Below are 21,025 nucleotides of genomic sequence, written 5' to 3'. Positions count from 1 at the left end.
CTCATATTATACAACACAATATGGAAAACGACATTCACCTCATATTATACAACACAATATGGAAAACGGCATTGTGCACAATTATGTATGCCAACAACACTTTGCATTAGATAATTCATTAAGTCAGGAAAATGAGATCATTGTCAATTCTTGATAGCCAGTAGTAATTTTATTTATATTTGTATGTCCATTACTTTCATTTATTGATTGATTTTATATATGTAAATTTTTCCCTTTGTTTTTATACAGAATGAGTACTCGGCCTCCTCTTCGGAATTCCAGTAATGGGAACAAGTCAAGATTTTCAGGAAGCCTAAACCGAGATTCAGATGCAGAAAATGATGGTTCAACTCCTGTTAGAGCAAGGTATGTTTCTCTCTCTCTCTCTCTCTCTCTCTCTCTCTCTCTCTCTCTCTCTCTCTCTCCTCTCTCTCTCTCTCTCTCTCTCTCTCTCTCTCTCTCTCTCTCTCTCTCTCTCTCTCTCTCTCTCTCTCTCTCTCTCTCTCTCTCTCTCTCTCTCTCTCTCTCTCTCTCTCTCTCTCTTTTAGTCTTCTCCATTGTTTTCAATCTTACGATCTTTGCATTATCCACAAATACGTTGCTGTAGTTGATTATACATCATGGTCTTTGCATAGATCCAGCCACAAGTGCAATGTCATTTGCAGCCAATAACTGGCTCTACCTTCACTTTCCTTCACTCTCACTCATCAATTCCAAAACTCTGCCTCACACTCTTGTGTTTGCCTCCTTCACCATGTTATCCATGTCCACACTGAACAACCAAGGTGACATTTCACAACCTTGGCACAGCCCCACCTTCACTCCAAAATACTCTCAGTTTCTGACCCTCACAAGCTCAACTACTTGTATAAAAACTTTTGTTTCTGTAGTCAAGCCTATTCTTTGGTGGCACTATCATAGTGCTTGATGGTGACCTGAATACAGGTGTACTAGTGAAATTCTTGCTTCTCTTTTGAGGGGTGTGGTGAGGGGTGTGGAGCTTGAATCTGCCTTGAAGAACTTGTTTTATGATCAGCAGTAGCAAATGAATTAATTGACACTGCTCATCCTAGCTCTTCTATTTCCCTCCTAATCTCCTGAACACCATCCCATGCACTTTACTAACTACACTTAACAATGAACCTATACATAGTGGAACTATACATGTACTTCTTTCCATTAGGCACATCATAAAGTATCTACTAACCATTCTACTATAACTGTTCCTTTCTGTGTCAGACACTCCACATGTATTGCACCATCAACTATGCCTCTACAGCATTGTTCCCAATAATCAACATGATGAACACAAACAACTTACAAACATAACAGAGCAGAGCACTAAGTTATAACAAGGTGCACCAAAACCACTCCAATTGGACACCTGCATATAGAAATAAAAATGATCCTTATAGAATACCACATGTAAATGACAAGAATACAGTTCTGTGTTAGAACCCTTAACACCTCATACTCATCAAGCACCACCAGCAGAATGGGAAAAAATCATACTACTCAAACATATCTAACAATTTACCACCTGTACCACACAAAACACCCACACAAAAAGAATCATCCTGGCACACTTGTATTCAGGACACCATCCAGGTTTGAATTAATACCAACACAGAAAAGGCCTAGCCGCATCTTCAAACTCTCCCAGATATAACCACCACACAGAGGACACAGAACACCTCATGCTACAATGCCCCATACTAACAATCCCTAGACAACAACACAAAATATCTTCCCTGAGTGACTTGTGAATGCACCTGTTAGCTGTTGCCAGTTACCTGAAGGCCTTGCCTCTTTTGCAAGAGAGATCAGGGATAACAGAATGATTGGTTGATTGCACTTGTGCAAAATGTATATTGAAGCATGATTTTAACTTGCTTGATTACTATTTATATCTTTGTCAGTACCAAAAGTTATAACTTTGTTTCCATTTTGCTTACATAAACCTTTTGCAGGACACCAGGAGTAGGAAAGCCGCTGTCAGCAAGTCGACACAATGAAAAGAGTGAAATCCACATCACTCCAGTCAGTTCAAGAATTACAATAGAAAAAAGTGCAAATAGAACCCCAGTCATTACAAGATACAAAAGTTCTCCAGGGCTTACTCCACGGTAAGTTGCTAAAGCCCCATACTGGGGTATTGATGGCATGCAGTTTATATTTTAGGGAATGTTTTGGGTACCCATATAGACTAGAGCTATACGTCATTCATCTCTATCCCCTTATGCAGAATTGGAGAGGACGGAGAGAAATCCCTTCAGGCTGTGTCCATTTATTTTTCATACATACTCCCTCACCCCCCATCCCCCACCCACTCCACCTCATGCATCACAGTATCAGCCATACACAACCATTCTCCATTCACCCCTATCTTTTGTCCTCACCCTCCTTCCTCAAGACATTCCCCTCTTTCCCAAAGCCCCTTTTACCCCATCCATCTATCTCATCCCTGGTCACCCCCTCATGTTCACTCCTTCCACCTCTGCCTTCCACACCTCTTTTACTAATCTATCTTCACTCATTCTTTCCATGTGTCCAAACCATCCCAATACTCTTTAATCAACTCTATCTCCCAACTTCCTTCCACCCCCATTCTCCTCATCACCTTCTCATTTCTCACCCTATCCATCCTAGTAACCCCTATCATACTTCTCAGGCACATTAAACTCCTCTTTTTCTCTTGTGTTCCATGTTTCTGCCCTATAATGTGCTATCGGTACAATCGCTCCTTCATACAATCTCTTCTTAGTATCCATTCCCAAATGTCTATTTCTCATTACATTTTTTTAATCCTCCAAGGCATTTACTTGCATCTCTCAATCTACATTCTACCTCCACCTCCGCTCCTCCCTTTTTTGCCACATTTGCACCCAAGTTTCTAGAACTATCTACTTCCTCCAGTCTCTCTCCTTTAATACTCACTTCCATTCTGCTGCCACTTTCTCCCCTTGTACATCTCATCACCTTACATTTCCCCACATTTATCTTCAACTTCCTTCCTTTGCACCCCCCCCCCCCCAAACTCTGTCACTAACTTCCTCAATCCCTCCTCTGATCCTGCTACAAGTGCAGTGTCGTCATCAAAGAACAAGTGGCTTATCTCCCACTTTTCTCCATTTTCTTTAACCATCTCCAAACCTCAACCCACTACCCTTGCATTTACCTCTTGCAGCACCCCATCCATGTATAAATTGAACAGCCAAGGCGACATAACACGTCCCTGGTGAAGTCCCACCTTTACCTCAAACCACTTACTCTCTCCATTTCTGATTCTAACACAGGCTCTGCCACATACATACATAAACCAAATGCTATCCCCCTTACAAAGGATGGTAGCCAAAAAACAAAGGCATAGAACCATTCCCACCCATTCCATCCCTAACATATTCCACTCCCCTCCACCCTCTTCCCTTTCTCTTGTCTTGGCACCTGGATGATGGGTCATCTCTCCATATTGCCCATTGCCCAGGGTCAGAAGCAGTGTTGCAAGTTACAGCACATCCACAGCAGGGCTGCTTCATTAAATCGGAGACCTCCCCTCTCTGTCCCCTCATACAGAAAAGGAGAAGACAGGGAGAAATCCCTTTGGGCTGCGTCACTTTATTTCTCGCACATACTCCCTCATCCCCCACCCACTCCACCTCATGCATCACAGCATCACCCATACACAACCATTCTCAATTCAGCCCTATCTTTTCTTCTCTAGTTCTTTCCATGTGTCCAAACCATCACAATACTCTTTAATCAACTCTATCTCCCAACTCCCTTTCCATCCCCGTTCTCATCCTCACCTCCTCATTTCTCACTCTATCCATCCTAGTACTGAGGTAAAAAGGGCATTAAATGGGTTTGAATGTTTCTTTAGTGGGTGTGTGCTTTGACTTGGCTACCCCTTTATAATGGGTAAAGCAAACGGCCTGTGGCCTGTTTGTATGTATTAAGTTTAGGAGTCAGCACCAAAGATTGTAATTTCTAATGGAATATATATATCATAGTTGTATTATAAATTGTTGGTAATAATTTTCAGGAATACAAATCAAAAAGCATCAGACTCCTGCAAAAAAGAGGGACAACTTAGCAAGAAAGAGGGGAATGTGTACAAAAAGGATGGAGACTCAACTTCTAAGAAGGAGACTGACTCATGTAAGAAAGAAAGAAGACAAGCCTGCCAAAAGGAAACAGATTCTGGCAAGAAAGATGATATAGGCCGAAGATCAAGTGGACCTTTCATAAAACCCACCCCCACACGATCAAATTTGCGGCCCTCCACTCCAAGCCGAAGCAGTCTTAGATCCTCTTGTGACAGGTATGTGAGAGAAATTAATATCTCAGAGGTTAATTGTCATGGATGGCATCAAAATATAAGTTCTCAGATGTGAATGCAGTAGATACATCTGAATGCTAATAATCCAGATTGTGGAATAATCTAGACATCATGGAAGTATTTAAGGTCAAAGGTAAGAAAAAAGTGAGAAATAATTTTACAAATTTTGGAAAGAAGATAAAATATGAAGTTCGACTAAATTTGTGTACAAATAAAAACATAAGACATAACATAAGAATAAAGAAGACTGTAAGAGACCATAAGGCCTACACTAGGCAGCTCCGTATCCATCACCTCCTGTCATCCCCATCCATAAAGTTGTCTAATCGTTTTTTAAAACAACTGATAGTTTCAGCGCTTACTACATGGTTACTAAGTTGATTCCATTCATCGACCACCCTATTAGTAAACCAATTCTTGCCTATTTCCTTCTTAAATCTAAATTTGGCCAGTTTATACCCATTACTGCGAGTCCTGCCCTGTTGTTTTATTATGATGACCTTGTTTGCATCACCCTTGTTATAGCCTTTGATCCACTTGAACACTTCTATTAGATCACCCCACACTCTACGTCTTTCCAGAGAGTGTAAGTTTAGGTGCCTAAGCCTCTCTTTGTAAGGCAAATTTCCGAGTCCATGTATCATTTTGGTCATTCTTCTCTGTACTGATTCTAGTGAATTGATGTCCATTTTGTAGGACGGAGACCAAAAGTGTACCGCATAGTTAAGGATGGGTCTAACTATCGCTAGATAGAGTTTAATAATTACCTCTGCACTTCGTTACCGTCCTAGCAATGAAGCCTAATGCTCTGTTAGCTTTATTTCTGGCGCTAATGCACTGCTTCCTAGTTTTGAGGTCCGGACTCACCAGAACACCCAAGTCCCTCTCGCACTCAGATTTTTCTAAAAACGTGTTATCTAAATTGTATCTATTTTCAGGGTTGTGTAGCCCTACGTTTAACACGCTACACTTAGAGATATTGAAGTTCATTTGCCATTTCATCGACCATGTTAACAATTTATTAAGATCATCCTGCAGAATCTCTGCGTCGTCTCCTGACCTAATTAGGCGTCCTATTTTAGTGTCGTCCGCAAACTTACTAACATCACTATTTATCCCATCGTCTAAGTTGTTTATGTACATAATGAACAATAAGGGACCCAAAACCGAGCCCTGGGGGACCCCACAAGTAACATTGCCCCACCTAGATTTTATTCCATTTATGGTGACCCGCTGTTTTCTGTTACTATTTAGTAGTCTCCGGTGTGGTACCTTGTTGAACGCTTTGCTAAAGTCAAGGTAAATATCATCGTAATTTCCTTTGTTATCTGACGCCTTATATACTTTAGTGTAAAAGGATAGAAGATTAGTCACACATGACTTACCCCTGGAGAAACCATGCTGTGAATCACAAATTAAGTTATGCCCTTCGATGTGTTCTCTGAGTCTATTTACTATTATTGATTCAAGCATTTTTCCTATAACCGATGTCAAACTGATTGGCCTGTAGTTGCATATAGACGATCTATCTCCCTTCTTAAAAACAGGAACAACGTTTGCCTGCCTTCAAGCAGTTGGAACAAAACCAGTGTCTACCGATTTATTGAATATTTCAGTTAACTGGTCGCAGATTTCAAATTTACACTCCTTAAGCATTCTTGTTAAAATTTCGTCTGGACCCGGAGATTTTGTAGCTATAAGTCTGTCAATCTGCTTGACTACTTCTTCTTTACTAATGCTGATATTAGATAGACTACTTTCTTCATCCCCTCTGAAAATCGGATCACAGTCAGGTACTTTTATCTAACCTCTCATTAGTAAACACCGACAGAAGATAATTGTTAAACTCCTCACTCATTTTTTCTTCCAATTCTATCATGACATTTTCTTCGTTTTTAATTGGTCCTAGTCTTTCTTTATTTTTTGTTCTATAGAGGTGAAAGAAAACCCTTGGGTTGGAGTTTGCTTGACTGGCAACCTTGATTTCATAATTACGTTTTGCTGAACGTGTATTTCTTTTAACCAGCTTTGCCATTTTGTTATATCTTGATCTAAGGTGCGATTCCCTGTTTTTTATTTTTACGTTAAGTCCTCTTTTCATTCCGATCTCATGTTTCAATCTGTCCGTCATCCATTTGGGAGTATTACTATTTTTCCGTATTGGTTTTAGGGGGATAAATGTGTTTTGTGCATTAATAATTAGATCAGTTAGATTGCTATACAATTCTTTTAAATCGCCCCCCAATTGACCTGACCTAAGGTATGCATATTACCCTCCGTGACCCAGACCTCACTCTCAGCCCCGCTCCGAGAACCAAGAATGTTCCAAACGTCCGTATGGCATTTCGTATTCAATTTCAAATAGGTTTTTATATTGTCAAAGTTTGCTTTCCTGAAGTCTGGTACTTGAACGTTATTCGTACTTTTTAATTTTTCCCAAATAACATTAAATCTTATTTCTTGATGATCGCTAGAGCCTAGACTATCTCCCACTATTACGCTGCTAATTTGGTGCTCATTATTTGTTAAAATTAAGTCCAGGTATTTTGTCCCCTCGTAGGATCGGTAATCACTTGTTTTAGGAAATTATCCTGCACCACATCTAGGAATTTCTTCGCTTCATGATCACCTATTAAAGTTTCCCAGTCAATGTTTCTATAATTAAAATCTCCCATGATCACAACGTTTTTGTACTGGGATGCTCTGTGAATTTCATGAATCAGGGGATCAGTCTGCTCAGTGCTGAGGTTAGGAGGTCTATACAAGACGCCAATAATAACTTTCTTATTCTTGCCTATAATCTCTACCCAAATAGATTCCGTACAGTCCTCTTCCTTAATCGAATTGTTGATAATACAGTTTAATGTATTTTTAACGAAAAGTGCTACACCTCCCCCATTCCTGCCAACCCTATCCTTATGAAAAAACTTATATCCTAACACTGTTAGTTTTCGATTTTGAAGGTAAGATACTATATTTTCTGGCAAATGATGCTCAATGGCTTGTACTGCACACTCCTAATTTCCGTGACAGTATTTTGGAAAAAGGTTGAAGTCCGTAAGATTCTCTGAAAATGGTAATGGTTATCTCTACAAAATGTAAAATTTACACAAAATTATGGCACCTCTTGCCTTGATCCTTATGAACTTGTTGATTACATCATTACAGAAAATATTCCATTGTTCTAAAAGGTGGCATGACAGGGCTGATGTGTTTTTCCTTTGTAGGGCTGATTCGCACTATAGAGTTTAAATATGGTTCATCTGAGTTTGGCTTTCATGTTTTTTAACAGAAATCAGTGAAGATATTTAGACTATATATTCCTTCTATTGTTCATCTTTAATACGGCCTTGTTTGTATGTGTTGGATACATTTGGAAGAAACTTAGATGGATTAAATGTATGTGTAATGGACTGGGTATTGTATTCAGACCTTCCCATGGATCTTTCAAGCATTGGACCATTGTCTGTGTTGTATTATTGTGAAACTGTGTCACTGGCCTTTAGCTGAACTAGGAGGAGTTTTGTAGCTGGTTATCAGCTGTCCTTTTGTGTAAATGTGGAGAAAATGAGGCTAAAGTTGATGGAGAGAGACCCTGGGCTTCTGGTGACCAAGTGTCAGTTCCTAGCTAGAGGTGAGTGTGTTCATGGGGTTTTGAATACAGGCATAATTAACATAATTCTCTCACGGGACCACCATTTGCACCAGTGTTGGTTCCATGTACAGCTACATGTAGGTTTAGTACATGGTTTGTATTGTGTTTGAACTGTTGTGCATGTTTTGATTGTTTTTTCTTTCTTATGATCTATTTTATATTACAAAGTACCTTTATTTGTGGCAGATTTGATGCTGGTATCCAAGGCACCACAAAAGTACGGACATCAGTAGAAACACCAAACTCAGGGCAGCACACAAAAGTTTCTGTTGTTATTGAAACCCCTCATAGTACAGGTATTACTGGAGGAGGAGGAAGCTCAGCATTACGAAAACGGAAATCAAGTTTCAATCGGCACATGAATTACGCATCCCCAGTATTCAGTAACACTCCGGTTTCCAGTGCATCCAGAGGCCGCCGCAGTAACCTTGTAGGTGAACTATTGTATTTCCCTATGATAATTTATCTAGTAAGAAAGATATTTGTAATGAGTAATCTCCCTTAGACTGTACAACATTATTTACTAATGATATTATTTTATTTTTGCATGGCAAATATGTAGTAAAGAGTTATAATAAGGCTGTGTAATACATGGTTTAGGTTGAGGTATTTATGGATTTTGTTCAGCCATATTTTGAGTTAAACAATTAGATATTTATTTTTCATGTCTTATCTATGCATGAATTTGTTGGATGATGTAGGAAATGTACTAAGGTATTGACTACATCTTATGCAGTAGTGATTGCATGGTAGCATGCTACTAATACTGGGATTGTGGGGGGTGCCTTTACTGATTAGAGCCACACATATAACAATGATGTGCTGCAACTGTCCCTTTATGCTGTTCCTATAAAACTGCCCTTTATTATATCTATGACTTCAGTTTCTTATCCCCTGTGGTAGGGGGTTGGGGAAGAATTGTGCCTCTGATTCTAATGCAAGTTGTAAAAATTGACAAAGTGGGATGGAGTGATGGAACCAGGGATCCTGTTCTTTGTGTGTTCATTCTACAAGAAGTCAAAGAATAAGAAGGTCTGGGAAGAGAACTCCAACCAGAACTCTAAAATTTGGATCAAAATGTATGTGATTGTGACTCAAATGAGACTGAAAGGGAAGAGATTAACAGTTTGTGTATGAGAAGATGGATTTGTTAGCATGAAGTGAAAGTAATTGATTGAGGGACAGGGAGTTTTGGGATTGGGGGAAAGCTGTTTGGGGTAGTCTAGAGTTTTTACAAACTTAGTAGAGCCTGTGTTAGAATTGGAAATAGAATGAGTAATTTGAGGTAAAGGTGGGGCTATTTCAGGTTTGTGTCATGGGACTTCGTCAAGGATGCGTTATGTCGCCCTGGCTGTTCAACTTATACATGGATGGGGTGGTGCGAGAGGTGAATGCTAGGGTAGTGGGTCAGGGATTGGAGATGGTTAAAGAAAATGGAGAAAAGTGGGAGGTGAGCCAGCTGTTGTTTGCGGATGACACTGCGCTTGTGGTAGGGTGAGAGGAGGGATTGAGGAAGCTGGTGGCAGAGTTTGGGAGAGTATGTGATAGAAGAAAGCTAAAGATAAATGTGGGTAAAAGTAAGGTGATGAGATGTACAAGGGGTGAAAGTGGCAGTAGACTGGAAGTGAACATTAAGGGAGAGCGACTGGAGGAAGTGGATAGTTTTAGATACTTGGGTGCAAGTGTAGCAGGAAAAGGTGGAGTGAAGGTGGAGGTAGAATGTAGATTGAGAGAAGCGAGTAAATGCCTTGGTGGATTAAAGAGTGTAATGAGGAATAGACATTTGGGAATGGATGCGAAGAGGAGACTATGAAGGAGTGATTGTGCCAACAGCACTGTATGGGGCAGAAACGTGGAACATAAGAGAAGAAGAGAGAAGGAGTTTGAATGTGTTTGAGATGAGGTGTCTGAGAAGTATGGTGGGGGTTACTAGGCTGGATAGAGTGAGAAATGAGGAGGTGAGGAGGAGAACAGGGGTGAAAGAGGAGCTGGGAGATAGGGTTGATGAAAGAATATTAGGATGGTTTGGACACATGGAAAGAATGAGTGAAGAAAGACTAGTAAAAGAGGTATGGAAGGCAGATGTGGAGGGAGTGAACATGAGGGGACGTCCTAGGATGAGGTGGATGGATGGGGTGAAGGGGGCTTTGGGAAAGAGGGGAATGTCTGTTGAGGAAGGAAGGGAGAGGACGGAAGACAGAGGTGAGTGGAGAATGGTTGTATATGGATGATGTTGTGATTGCATGAGGAGGAATGGGCAGGGGGGTGGGGTAGTATGTGTGAGTAAATTTTGACGCAGCCCGAAGGGATTTCTCCCCGTCCTCTCCTTATATGCAAGGGGGGACGGAGAGGGGGGGTCGCTGATTAAATGAAGCGGCCTTGCTGTGGATGTGCTGTGTCTTGCGACACTGCTTCTGACCCAGGGCGGTGGGCAGGGTGCAGGGATGACCTGTAATCCAGGAGGTGCTCAGATGAGAGGGAGGGTGGGAGGGGTGTGGAGTGTATGTAGGGATGAAATGGGTGGGAGTGTTTTTATGCCTTTCCCCTTTTGGCTACCTCCCTTGGAAGGGGGAAAAAGCCTTGGTATATGTATGTATGTATGATGTCATGTCACTATATCTGTTCAGTGTGTACATGGATGAGGTTGTGCAGGAGGTAAATGTAAGGGTAATGGGTAGGGGACTGGCGATAGGTAAAGAAAAAGGAGAGAAGTGGGAGGTGAGCCAATTGTTGTTTGCTGATGACACTACACTTGTGGTGGGGTCAGAGAGGGGATTAAGGATGCCCAATGAACAAGGGAGAGGAAGTTTGTGAATAGATGAAAGGATGATGCAGCTTGAAGGGATATTCTCCTATGTACTATTAAAGTATTTCAAGTGGATGGGGAGGTAGATGTCAACATGTAATGAAGCAGTGGGGGTAAACCAGCCATGGCTGCCATGACCTACTATTGACTCACTGTATCATCTTTGACCCAGGTAAGGTGGTGGGGGTACAGGGACAACCCTTCATCTGTTAGGTGCTGTGATTGGATGTTATTGAATGGGGTTTATTGTCTATGAATTGGGTGTGTTCTTAGACTTCAACCTTCACTTTATAATTCCTTTCAAAACATCTTTTTTACTTTTTTTTCAAAGTTCTCTTTTCAAACTCTCTCTTTGTTTTACATCTGCTCTCCTCTTTGCCTCTTTCTTGTTGCATTTTGCATCTCTGCGCATTTTTTTTGTACATCTCATATGCTTCCTCAGTTCTACTTTGCAACCACTTCTCTAAAGCTTGCTTTTTTTCCTCCACCTCTGCCTTTACTTCTTCATCACACCAATTGCTGCTGCTCCATCTGTTCCCTTCCATCCTCATCATCCTACATACCATCTTCCTCCTTGAAACAAACCCATTCATCTTCTACTCCTGTCTCATCACTTCCCACACTACTGTCACCTTCTCTTTACATTCATTCTCCTTATCCTTTTCTTTTAGTTTGTTTCCTCTCAGCAGTTTTCTGTTGCTCTCCCCTTTTCTTCTCCACTTTTTGTCCACTCTCAATTTCCCTTCTACCTGATAATGATCTAACAACCCCTGGATATGTATATATTTGTGGAGTGTATTGGGGATGGAATGGGTTGGAACGGTTTTTATGCCTTTGTTTTTTGGCTACCTCCCTTGTAAGGGGGAAAAAGCCTTTGGTATATGTATGTATGTATAATTATTTATTTGTTTATTTATTTGCATTTTTCTTTGATGCAGCACTTGAACTCGCTAACACCAGATATTTGTGTTCGGAGGTCTGCAGATGGAGACTTCAGCCCAAGTTTTTCATATGGTGATGTTACTTTGGAAGATGAAACTTCTGCTGTCTCTGTTGGAGTTAGAGTCAGACCATTGAATAAAAGGTACTACTAATATCTTTATGGTAAAATGCATTTTGTTAATTTGTGGCTAACTTGAAAATTCCTCAGTTAACTGTTAACCCTTAGACAAATGTGCATCAAAGAAGCATAATGGTCAAACTGAATTTACAACCCCTTCTACACGACAAATCCCCTCAAAAATACTTGGCCTTACATTTGTCACATGCATGATCTTCAGTCCCCATGGAGGCAACCTTAAACTAAAACTGTGTGTTCAGAAATATTCAAAGTAAGGATTTGGACAGCAGATACAAATACTCGTATTTTTGTTCCTACCCCATGTGTAGAGGACCTATAATGCACACCTCCAATCCACCAGGATACTTCCTTCCCTGAGACACACATTAAGTAGTCTCACCATACACTTTACTGATACTAAGTATATTTAAATATGGATGCCAAGCATATTCCTCTACCTCACCTATAGTTCCAGTCCTTGTACTCAAAAAAATGCAGGCGAGCAAAAAAGTAATTGTCAAAATTTTCTTCATGACTGTGATGAGATGGACAAAGGGAGAGAATGGCAGCAAATTGGAAGTGAGTATTAAGGGAGAGAGGCTGGAGGAAGTGGATAGTTTTAGATACTAGAAGGCACATGTGGTAGGAAAGGGAGTGTAGGTAGAGGTAGAATGTAGGTTGAGAGAAGCAAGTAAATGCCTTGGGGGGATTAAGAAATTTAATGAGAAATAGACATTTGAGAATGGATGGTAAGAGATGGTATGAAGGAGTGATTGTGCCAACAGCACTCTGTGGGGGCAGAAACATGGAACATAAGAGAGCAGGAGTTTAAATGTGTTTGAGATGAAATGTCTGAAAAGTATGGTAGGGGTTACTAGGCAGGATAGAGTGAGAAATGAGGAGAGTGGGGATGGAAAAGGAGCTGGGGAAAAGGGTTGATAAAAGAGTATTGGGATGGTTTGGACACATCAAAAGAATAAGTGAGGAAAGATTGGTAAAAGAAGTGTGGAGGTCAGAGGTGGAAGGAGTGAACAGGAGGGGGCGACTGAGGATGAGGTGGAAGGATGGGGTTAAAGGTGCATTGAGAAAGAAGGGGTTGTTTGTTGAGGAAGGAAGGGAGAAGACAAGATAGGGTTGAATGGAAAATGGTTGTGTATGGATGATGCTGTGATGCATGAAATGGAGTGGGTGGGGGATGGGGGGTTAGGGAGTGGTTATGTGTGAATGATATTTGATGCAGCCCAAAGGGATTTCTCCCCATCTTCTCTTTTTCTGCATGAGGGGATAGAGAGAAGGGGTCACTGAATAGATTAAGATGCCTTGCTGTGGATGTGCTGTGTCTTGCTACACTGCTTCTGACGCAGGGCAGTGGGCAAAATGCAGGGATGACCCATTGTCCAGGAGGAGCCAAGAAAAGAGGAAGGGGGGAGGGAGGGATGGTGAGTGGGAGTGAGTGGGGATAAATGGGTGGGAGTGGAATTATGCATTTTGACTTTGGCTACCTCCCTTGTAAGGGGGAAAAAGACCTTGGTATGTGTATGTACAAACTATACAAAATAAAGGATTGAGAATAGTAACAAGATGCTCCAAAACCACCCTAATAGAACACCTACACTCAGAAAACAATATTCTCCCTAGAGAATACCACATGAAAATGGTTAGCATACAGTTCTATACTAGAGTCCTCCACTCCACACACTCATCTTAATACATAGGAAAAAAAATGAATACAACCTTACAAAACTATATTCATACCCAGATCACAAAAGCTCTTTGAGATAGTCCAAACTGAGTTCAGGACACCGTACAGTTCTTAAAACAGTACTAATACAGAAAAGGCCTGGACACAGAATGAAAGTGGTCTAGATGCAACCATCACACAGATGACACAACATCTCATCGTACATTGTTTTACCATAACCATCCCCATGCAGCAGCATAGTATTTCTTCCTTGAGTGACATGGGCCCATCCAACAGCAGTTACCAGTTACTCGGGAGAACTGAAGGCCATGGATTTATTGATTGATTCATCAATGTTTCTTATTGTATAACCAGATGTGGTCTTTTTCTCTTAGAATTCTCTGCTGCCTTTTGCATTAGAAATATGAAGTGATTACTAATCCATGTCTAGCACTTGTCTTTCTAGTTGCATGGTTTTAGTGTTCTGAATTCAAGTTTACATGCATATTTAGTTCAGCATTAGATTGTGTGACTAATTGCATTTGTATATAACACTACTGTATGGATTTTCTTTTTTCATTTACAGAGAACAAGATACCCCAGAGATTAGCAATATCATTGAGATGGAAGGGCAGGAGATAAGAGTGCAGAATGAAGGAGGGACATACCACACCTTTGCATATGATTATGTATTTTGGTCATGTTCTCCATTGGACTCAAGCTATGCAGATCAGCATTTAGTTTACACAACTATTGCACACCCACTACTAGAAAGAGCATTCATGGGATATAATGTGTGCCTCTTTGCATATGGGCAGACAGGATCTGGTAAAAGTTACTGGTTAGTATTCTGTACTTTCTGGGGTAGCTTTTCAAGATTATTAAGAAAGTAACTTCTTTTTTGATAATGTACTGGGTTATTGATTGCATGGTTATATCCATTCAACACTTTAGGAACTATTTTTAGGCATCCCTGTGGGCCAGAGCCTTACATCATTCATCATTGTTATAGAAAATTCTGTACTTATGTAGGAATGATATGATGCTTTTATACTAGTTCTGTACTTGTGTAGGAATGATATGAAGCTTTTATACTCTTGTTGTCCCTCCTTTCTGGTGTTCTTGAATTAATTCTTCACTACTTCTAAAGCTCCACCTCTTTCTTTTCTGATTGCCCAGAGTTGGGCTGAGAAGAATGCCACCATAGTGTTCTCATAAATATCGTAGAGGACAACTTGATGGGACTGAATGAGAGGAATAGGGATCCCCTCTCTATTTTTCTCCTTCAAAATGCATGGATGATGCTGTGAAGCATGGAAGGGAGTGGGTGGGGGAAGGATGGAAGGTAGGGAGGTGCTTAAAGTAAACTGCTTTAATGAGAAAGAAAAGGAGAATAGTACAAGAAGAAGCTGAGAGAGGAGTGGGAGGGAGTGAAGGATAGAGTAGAACTAGAAGTGAAGGAGGAATGGGAATGGTTCAAGGAGGGAGTCACACAGTGTGCAAAGATGGTGTGTGGAACAAGAGGATGGAAGGAAATAGATGGAAGGGTAGTGAGTGATGGGATGAGGAGACAAAGAAGGTTGTAGAAGAGAAACAAGCATTCACAGATTGGTTACAAAATATGATAAGAGAATCACATGAGAGGTACAAAGGAAAGAAAAGAGAATTAAAGCATAAGATAAAGGAGGCAAAGAGGAGAGCAGATGTGAAATGGGGTAAGAGTATGACAGAACTTTTTTAAAGTAATAAAAAGATGTTTTGGAAAGAAATTTATAGAGGAAGAGGAGGCAAATCAAGTAGAGAAGAAAAGGTAAAAGGTGCAGATGGAGAGATGATAATGGAAGAAACAACAATAAGAGGAAAATGGGCATAGTATTTTAGGGAGTTGATAAATGTGAAGAAGGATAAGGAGGGAAAGGTAGTTGCAGTGGGAAGCACTAAGAAAATGACCGTGATGAGTGAGGAAAATGGGGGAGAAATAAAGATGAGGTGAAGGCAGTTGTTAAGATGATGAGAGCAGGTAAAGCACCTGGGTTGGATGGGTGTCATGTGAAATATCTAAAAAAGGGAAGTACAATGATGGTGGACTGGCTGGTGAGGTTATATAATGTCTATTTAAGAGAGGGTAGAGTGCCAGAGGACTGGAGGAGTGCCTGTATAGTTCCACTTTACAAGGGAAAAGGGGACAAGTGTGAGTGTAGTAGTTTCAGAGGGATCAGTTTATTGAGTGTAGTTGGGAAGGCTTATGGGAGGGTTTTGATTGAGAGGATTAGGAAAGGAACAGAGGGAGTAATTGGTGAGGAACAGCATGGATCAGATTTTTGTGGTAAGGTAGATATGTGAGAAAGCTTTAGGAGAAGGTATGGATGTTTTTTTTTTTTGTCCTTTATGGATTTGGAAAAGCTTATGACAGGGTAGACAGGAAAGCACTGTGGGAAGTATTGCAGATGTATCGGACAGGGGGAAAGCTGTGAAGAGCAATCAAGAGTTTTTATAAGAAAAGAAGAATGTGTGTTAGAATCAGAAATGGAGAGAGTGAATGGTTTGAGGTAAAGGTGGGACTTCCAGGGATGTGTTATGTCACCTTGGCTGTTCAATGTATACATGGATGGGGTGTTGCAAGAGGTAAACACAAGGGTAATGGGCAGGGGATTGGAGATGGTTCAAGGAAATGGAGAAAAGTGTGAGATAAACCAGTTGTTTGCAGATGACACTGCACTTGTGGCAGGATCAGAGGAGGGATTGAGGAAGTTAGTGACAGAGTTTGGGAAGGTGTGTGAAAAAGGAAGTTGAAGATAAATGTGGGTAAAAGGTGATGAGATGTACAAGAGGAGAATATAGCAGCAAACTGGAATTTAGTATAAAGGGAGAGAGGCTGGAGGAAGTAAATAGTTTTAGATACTTGGGTGCAAATGTGGTGGGAAAAGGAGGAGTGGGGATGGTGGTAGAATGTAGATTGAGTGAATTAAGTAAATGCCTTGGGGGATTAAAAAGTGTATTAAGAAATAGACATTTGGGAATGGATGCCAAGAGGAGATTGTATGAAGTAGTGATTGCACTGACAGCACTTTATGGGGTAGAAACATGGAATATAAGAGAGGAGGAGTTTGAATGTGAGATGAGGTGCCTGAGAAGTATGATACGAGTTACTAGGGTGAGAAACGAGGAGGTGAGGAGACAAACGGCTGTGGAAAGGGAGTTGGGAGATAGATTTGATGAAAGAGTATTGCGATGGTTTGGACACATGGAAGGAATGAGTGAAGAGAGATTAGGGCCCAGTCACACCAAGCTTATGACCTGTGTCCAACCACTGGCCAATTGTAGGTAGTCTTTGGAAGTTGCTGGTAGTCGGTAATAAGATAGATTTATAGATAGATATATTACAACACACACTGAATAGTCCCCAGTACATAGATTTTCATCTGATCAACCACATTAACTTTTTCCATTTCAATTCCTTGCATAGGTTTGTGTTGCAGTCTGATCACGTGATTTTTGGTCAAAGGTGGTCAGAAACAGGTTGTATGCTTGGTGTGGCTTGGTGTGACAGACATAGGGAAACAGGAAGAAAAATCCCTTGTCTCCATCAAAATATCATCCATACACAACCATTCTCCACTCACCCCTATCCCCAGGCTTCTCCCCCTCGCTCAACAGATATTCCCCCTACCATGCCTTCCACAGCTGTTTTACTAATTTTTTTTCATTAATTTTTTTCATGTGTCCAAACCATCCTGATACTCTCTCATCAACCCTATCTGCCATCTCCTTTTCCACCCTTGCTCTTCTTTTCACCTTATTTCTCACTATCCAACCTTGTGACCCCTACCTTAGTCTACCAGAAATCAAGGAAAAATAGAGAAAACAGGAAGAAATCCCTTTGGGCTGCATAAAAATATCCACACACAAACCTCCTGGCCCCCCCATCCCCTGCCCCCTGCCCCCTCCTATCCTTGCTTGACATAGAAAAGAAAGAAGAAGGGAGAAAATCCCTTTGAGCTGCACCAAAGTATCCATACACAGCCATTCTCCACTCTCCCATATCCCATGTCTTCTCTCTCCATTGCTCAACAAACATCCCCCTCTTGCTCAAAGTCCCTTTCACCCCATCCATCGAATAATTAGATAGTCCCTAATCTTTACTTTTCATAGATGTATGGTACAGTAAAAGAATTTTTAATGGCTGTCAGTTTTATCTTTTCATCTCTTATCTAATATTATTTTGTATATATTAGTATCTATTCTGTATATCTTTATATACAGATATTACACAATCCTTACTATTTGTTGCAGCATCATGGGGGAGGACACTGAAATAAATGAGAAAAATGAAGGTATCATCCCAAGATTCTGTAGAGACCTTTTTGCCCGTGTAGACTATATTCATCAGGAAAATGCAGATGAACAGGTAATTAGAGTTGTTTGATTGTTGCATATTTGAATTGAGTATGATATTATTATGATTGAGTTATTATTGTATAGAGCCTGCATTGGCAGTACTGCAGAGGAAGAATATGGAAATACACATTGTATCAAAGCTTCATTGCTGCATATGGTACTGGACTACTATAGTCGGTCAATCTGTTGCTCCAGGTTTTTCTCCCAGGAAACCCATGGCTCCTAATTAACTGGCAACAGGCACCAGATTTGCCCAAAAGTTATTCAAGGAAGAAATATTGTGCTGTGTAGATAAGGCTAGAGTAGAGCACTGTAGAACAAAGTGTTTGGTGTCTTTTGTGTGATGATGTATCTTGGTAATTTGCTTCTTTTGCCAGGCCTATTCTGTGTTGATATTGTTTTAAAGCTGAATGTTGGCTTGATTGTAGTTATGCTGATGGAGTTCTTGCTTGTGGAAGAGATTCTATTTGGGGCTGATATTTGGGGAAATTTGGAGTATTAAGTAAGGTAGTTTGTCTCAGAGTGCTTGTTTTATGGTCTGAGTGTTTATGTTTTTTGTGGGGATGTGTTGTGAGGTGCAGGTGCTAGGTTGTTTAGATTTGATGTTTGATTAATATGTGCTCTTTCTCTTTTTTTCATTCTCTCATTATTCTTGTATTTCATGATGGGATAGATGGATGGAGTTGAGGGCTCTTGCATAAAAAGATTGCATACATACATATATACCAATGGCTTTTTCCCTCTTACAAGGGAGGTAGCCAAGGTCAAAGGCATAAATCCACTCCTGCCCATTTCATCCTGCCTATTTCATATTTCTCAAGCACCTCATCTCAAACACATTTAAACTCCTCATCTCTTCCTCTCTTTGTTCCATGTTTCTGCCCCATATAGTGCTGTCACCACAATCACCCCTTCATACAATCTCCTCTTAGTATCCATTTCCAAATGTCTATTACTCATTACACTTTTTGATTCCCCAAGGCATTTACTCGCTTCTCTCAATCTATATTCTACCTCCACCTCCACTCCTTTACCCACCACATTCACACCCAAATATCCAAAGATATTCATTTCCACTAGTCTCTCCCGTAATACCTCCAATTTGATGTCAACCTCACCCCTTGTACATCTCATCACCTTACTTTTACCCACATTTATCCCCAACTTCCTTCTTTTGCACACCTTCCCAAACTCTGTCACTAACTTCCTTAATCCCTCCTCTGATCCTGCCCCAAGGGTAGTGTCATCAGCAAACATCAACTGGTTTATATCCCTTTTTTCTCCATTTTCTTTAAGCATCTCCAATTCCTGGCCCATTACCCTTGCATTTACCTCTCGCACCACCCCATCCATGTATAAATTGAACAGCCAAGGTGACATAACACATCCCTGGCAAAGTCCCACCTTTACCTCAAACCACTCACTCTATCCATTTCTAATTCTAATAAAGGGTTTACTACTCTCATAGAAACTCTTGACTGCTCTTAACAGCTCTCCTCCTATCCCATATGTCTACAGTACTTCCCACAGTGCCTTCCTGTCTACCCTGTTATAAGCCTTTTCCAAGTCCATAAAGGCCCCAAAAAACATTGTTACCTTTTCCTAAAGCTTTTTCACATATCTGTCTTACCACAGAAATCTGATCTACACAACCCCTACCTGTCCCAAACCCACACTGTTCCTCATCAATTACTCCCTTTGTTCCTTTCCTAATCCTCTTGATCTAAACCTTCCCATAAGCCGTCCCAACTACTCTCACCAAACAGATCCCTCTGAAACTAATACCCTCACACTTGTCCCCTTGTAAAGTGCTGGCACTCCTCCAGTCCTCTGGCACACTATCCTCTTGTAGACAAACATTAAATAACCTCACCACCCAGTCCACCATCACTGTATCTCTTGTTTTAGACACTCAACATGACATCCATATAACTCAGGTGCCATACCTGGTCTCATCATTTTGATACCTGCTTTCACCTCATCTTTCCGTATTTCTCCTCTATTTTCATTCATCTCTCATTTTTTTAGTGCTTCCCACTGCAACTACCTTTCCCTCAATGTTTGTGATGACAATTCAGTTTCCCATATGAATGCTATGCATATGGTGTGTTTGTGTGAAAGCTGCTGCAACTCTGTGTATTTGAGATGCTATTTATGTTTATTTGTAATATACATACATATACCAAAGGCTTTCTGCATTGCTTCTGATCCTAGGTAGTGGACACATGGAGCTAAGATGAGAGGGAAACAAGAGTGCTGGATGTGAGTGAAATGGATGGGAGTGAGTGCACACCTTTTGACTTGGCTACCTCCCATATAAGGAGAATTAAAGAAGTTAGTGACAGAGTTTGGGAAGGTGTGGGAGAGGAGAAAGTTGAAGATAAATGTGGGTAAAAGTGAGGTGATGAGATGTACAAGGGGAGAGACTGGCAGCAATTTGGAAGTGAGTATTAAAGGAGAGAGGCAGGAGGAATTGGATAGCTTCAGATACTTGGGGTCACATGTGACATTAAAGAGAAGAGTGGAGGTAGATTGTAGATTGGGAAAAGCAAGTAAGTGCCTTGGGGGATTAAAATATGTAATGAAAAATAGACATTTGGAAATTGATGCAAAGAGGAGATTGTATGAAGGAGTGATTGTGCCAACAGCACTGTATGGGGCAGAGACATAAAACAAAAGAGAGAAAGGGTTTAAATGTGTTTGAGGTGAAATGTCTGAGAAGTATGGAATGGGTTACTAGGCTTGATAGAATGAAAAACTAGGAGGTGAGGAGGAGAGCAAGGGTGGAAAAGGAGATGGGAGATTGGGTTGATGAAAGAGTATTGGGATGGTTTGGACATTTGGAAAGAATGAGTGAAAAAAGATTAATAAAAGAAGCGTGGAAGGTAGAGGTGGAAGGAGTGAACAGGAGGGGATGACTGAGGATGAGATGGATGAATGGGGTAAAAGGGGCATTGAGCAAGAGTGAGGTGTTTGTTGAAGAAGAAAGGGAGAAGACAGAAGATAAGGGTGAGTGGAGAATGGTTGTGTATGGATGATGCTGTGATACATGGAAGGGAGTGGGTGGGGGATAGGGAGTTAGGGAG

At 40.8% G+C, this 21,025-nt stretch overlaps 1 protein-coding gene across 1 annotated transcript in view; it reads left to right on the top strand.

Moving 5' to 3' along the window:
• LOC143035717 (kinesin-like protein KIF14) overlaps nucleotides 1–21,025 on the top strand; it is a 74,035-nt gene that overhangs the window by 4,476 nt on the left and 48,534 nt on the right. The window contains exons 2-8 of the mRNA XM_076202602.1: nucleotides 250–366; nucleotides 1,971–2,126; nucleotides 4,043–4,321; nucleotides 8,181–8,424; nucleotides 11,739–11,884; nucleotides 14,128–14,382; nucleotides 17,835–17,949. Coding sequence (XP_076058717.1) covers nucleotides 251–366; nucleotides 1,971–2,126; nucleotides 4,043–4,321; nucleotides 8,181–8,424; nucleotides 11,739–11,884; nucleotides 14,128–14,382; nucleotides 17,835–17,949 — 1,311 coding nt within the window. The 5' untranslated portion in view covers nucleotide 250. The remainder of the gene's footprint in view (nucleotides 1–249; nucleotides 367–1,970; nucleotides 2,127–4,042; nucleotides 4,322–8,180; nucleotides 8,425–11,738; nucleotides 11,885–14,127; nucleotides 14,383–17,834; nucleotides 17,950–21,025) is intronic.

Source organism: Oratosquilla oratoria, chromosome 19 (assembly GCF_046742065.1).
Source record: "Oratosquilla oratoria isolate Oo_2021 chromosome 19, ASM4674206v1, whole genome shotgun sequence".
Taxonomy (NCBI): Eukaryota; Metazoa; Arthropoda; class Malacostraca; order Stomatopoda; family Squillidae; genus Oratosquilla; species Oratosquilla oratoria.
The sequence above is the reverse complement of the archived record's forward strand: the minus strand, read 5'-3'. Positions and strand labels throughout refer to the sequence as shown.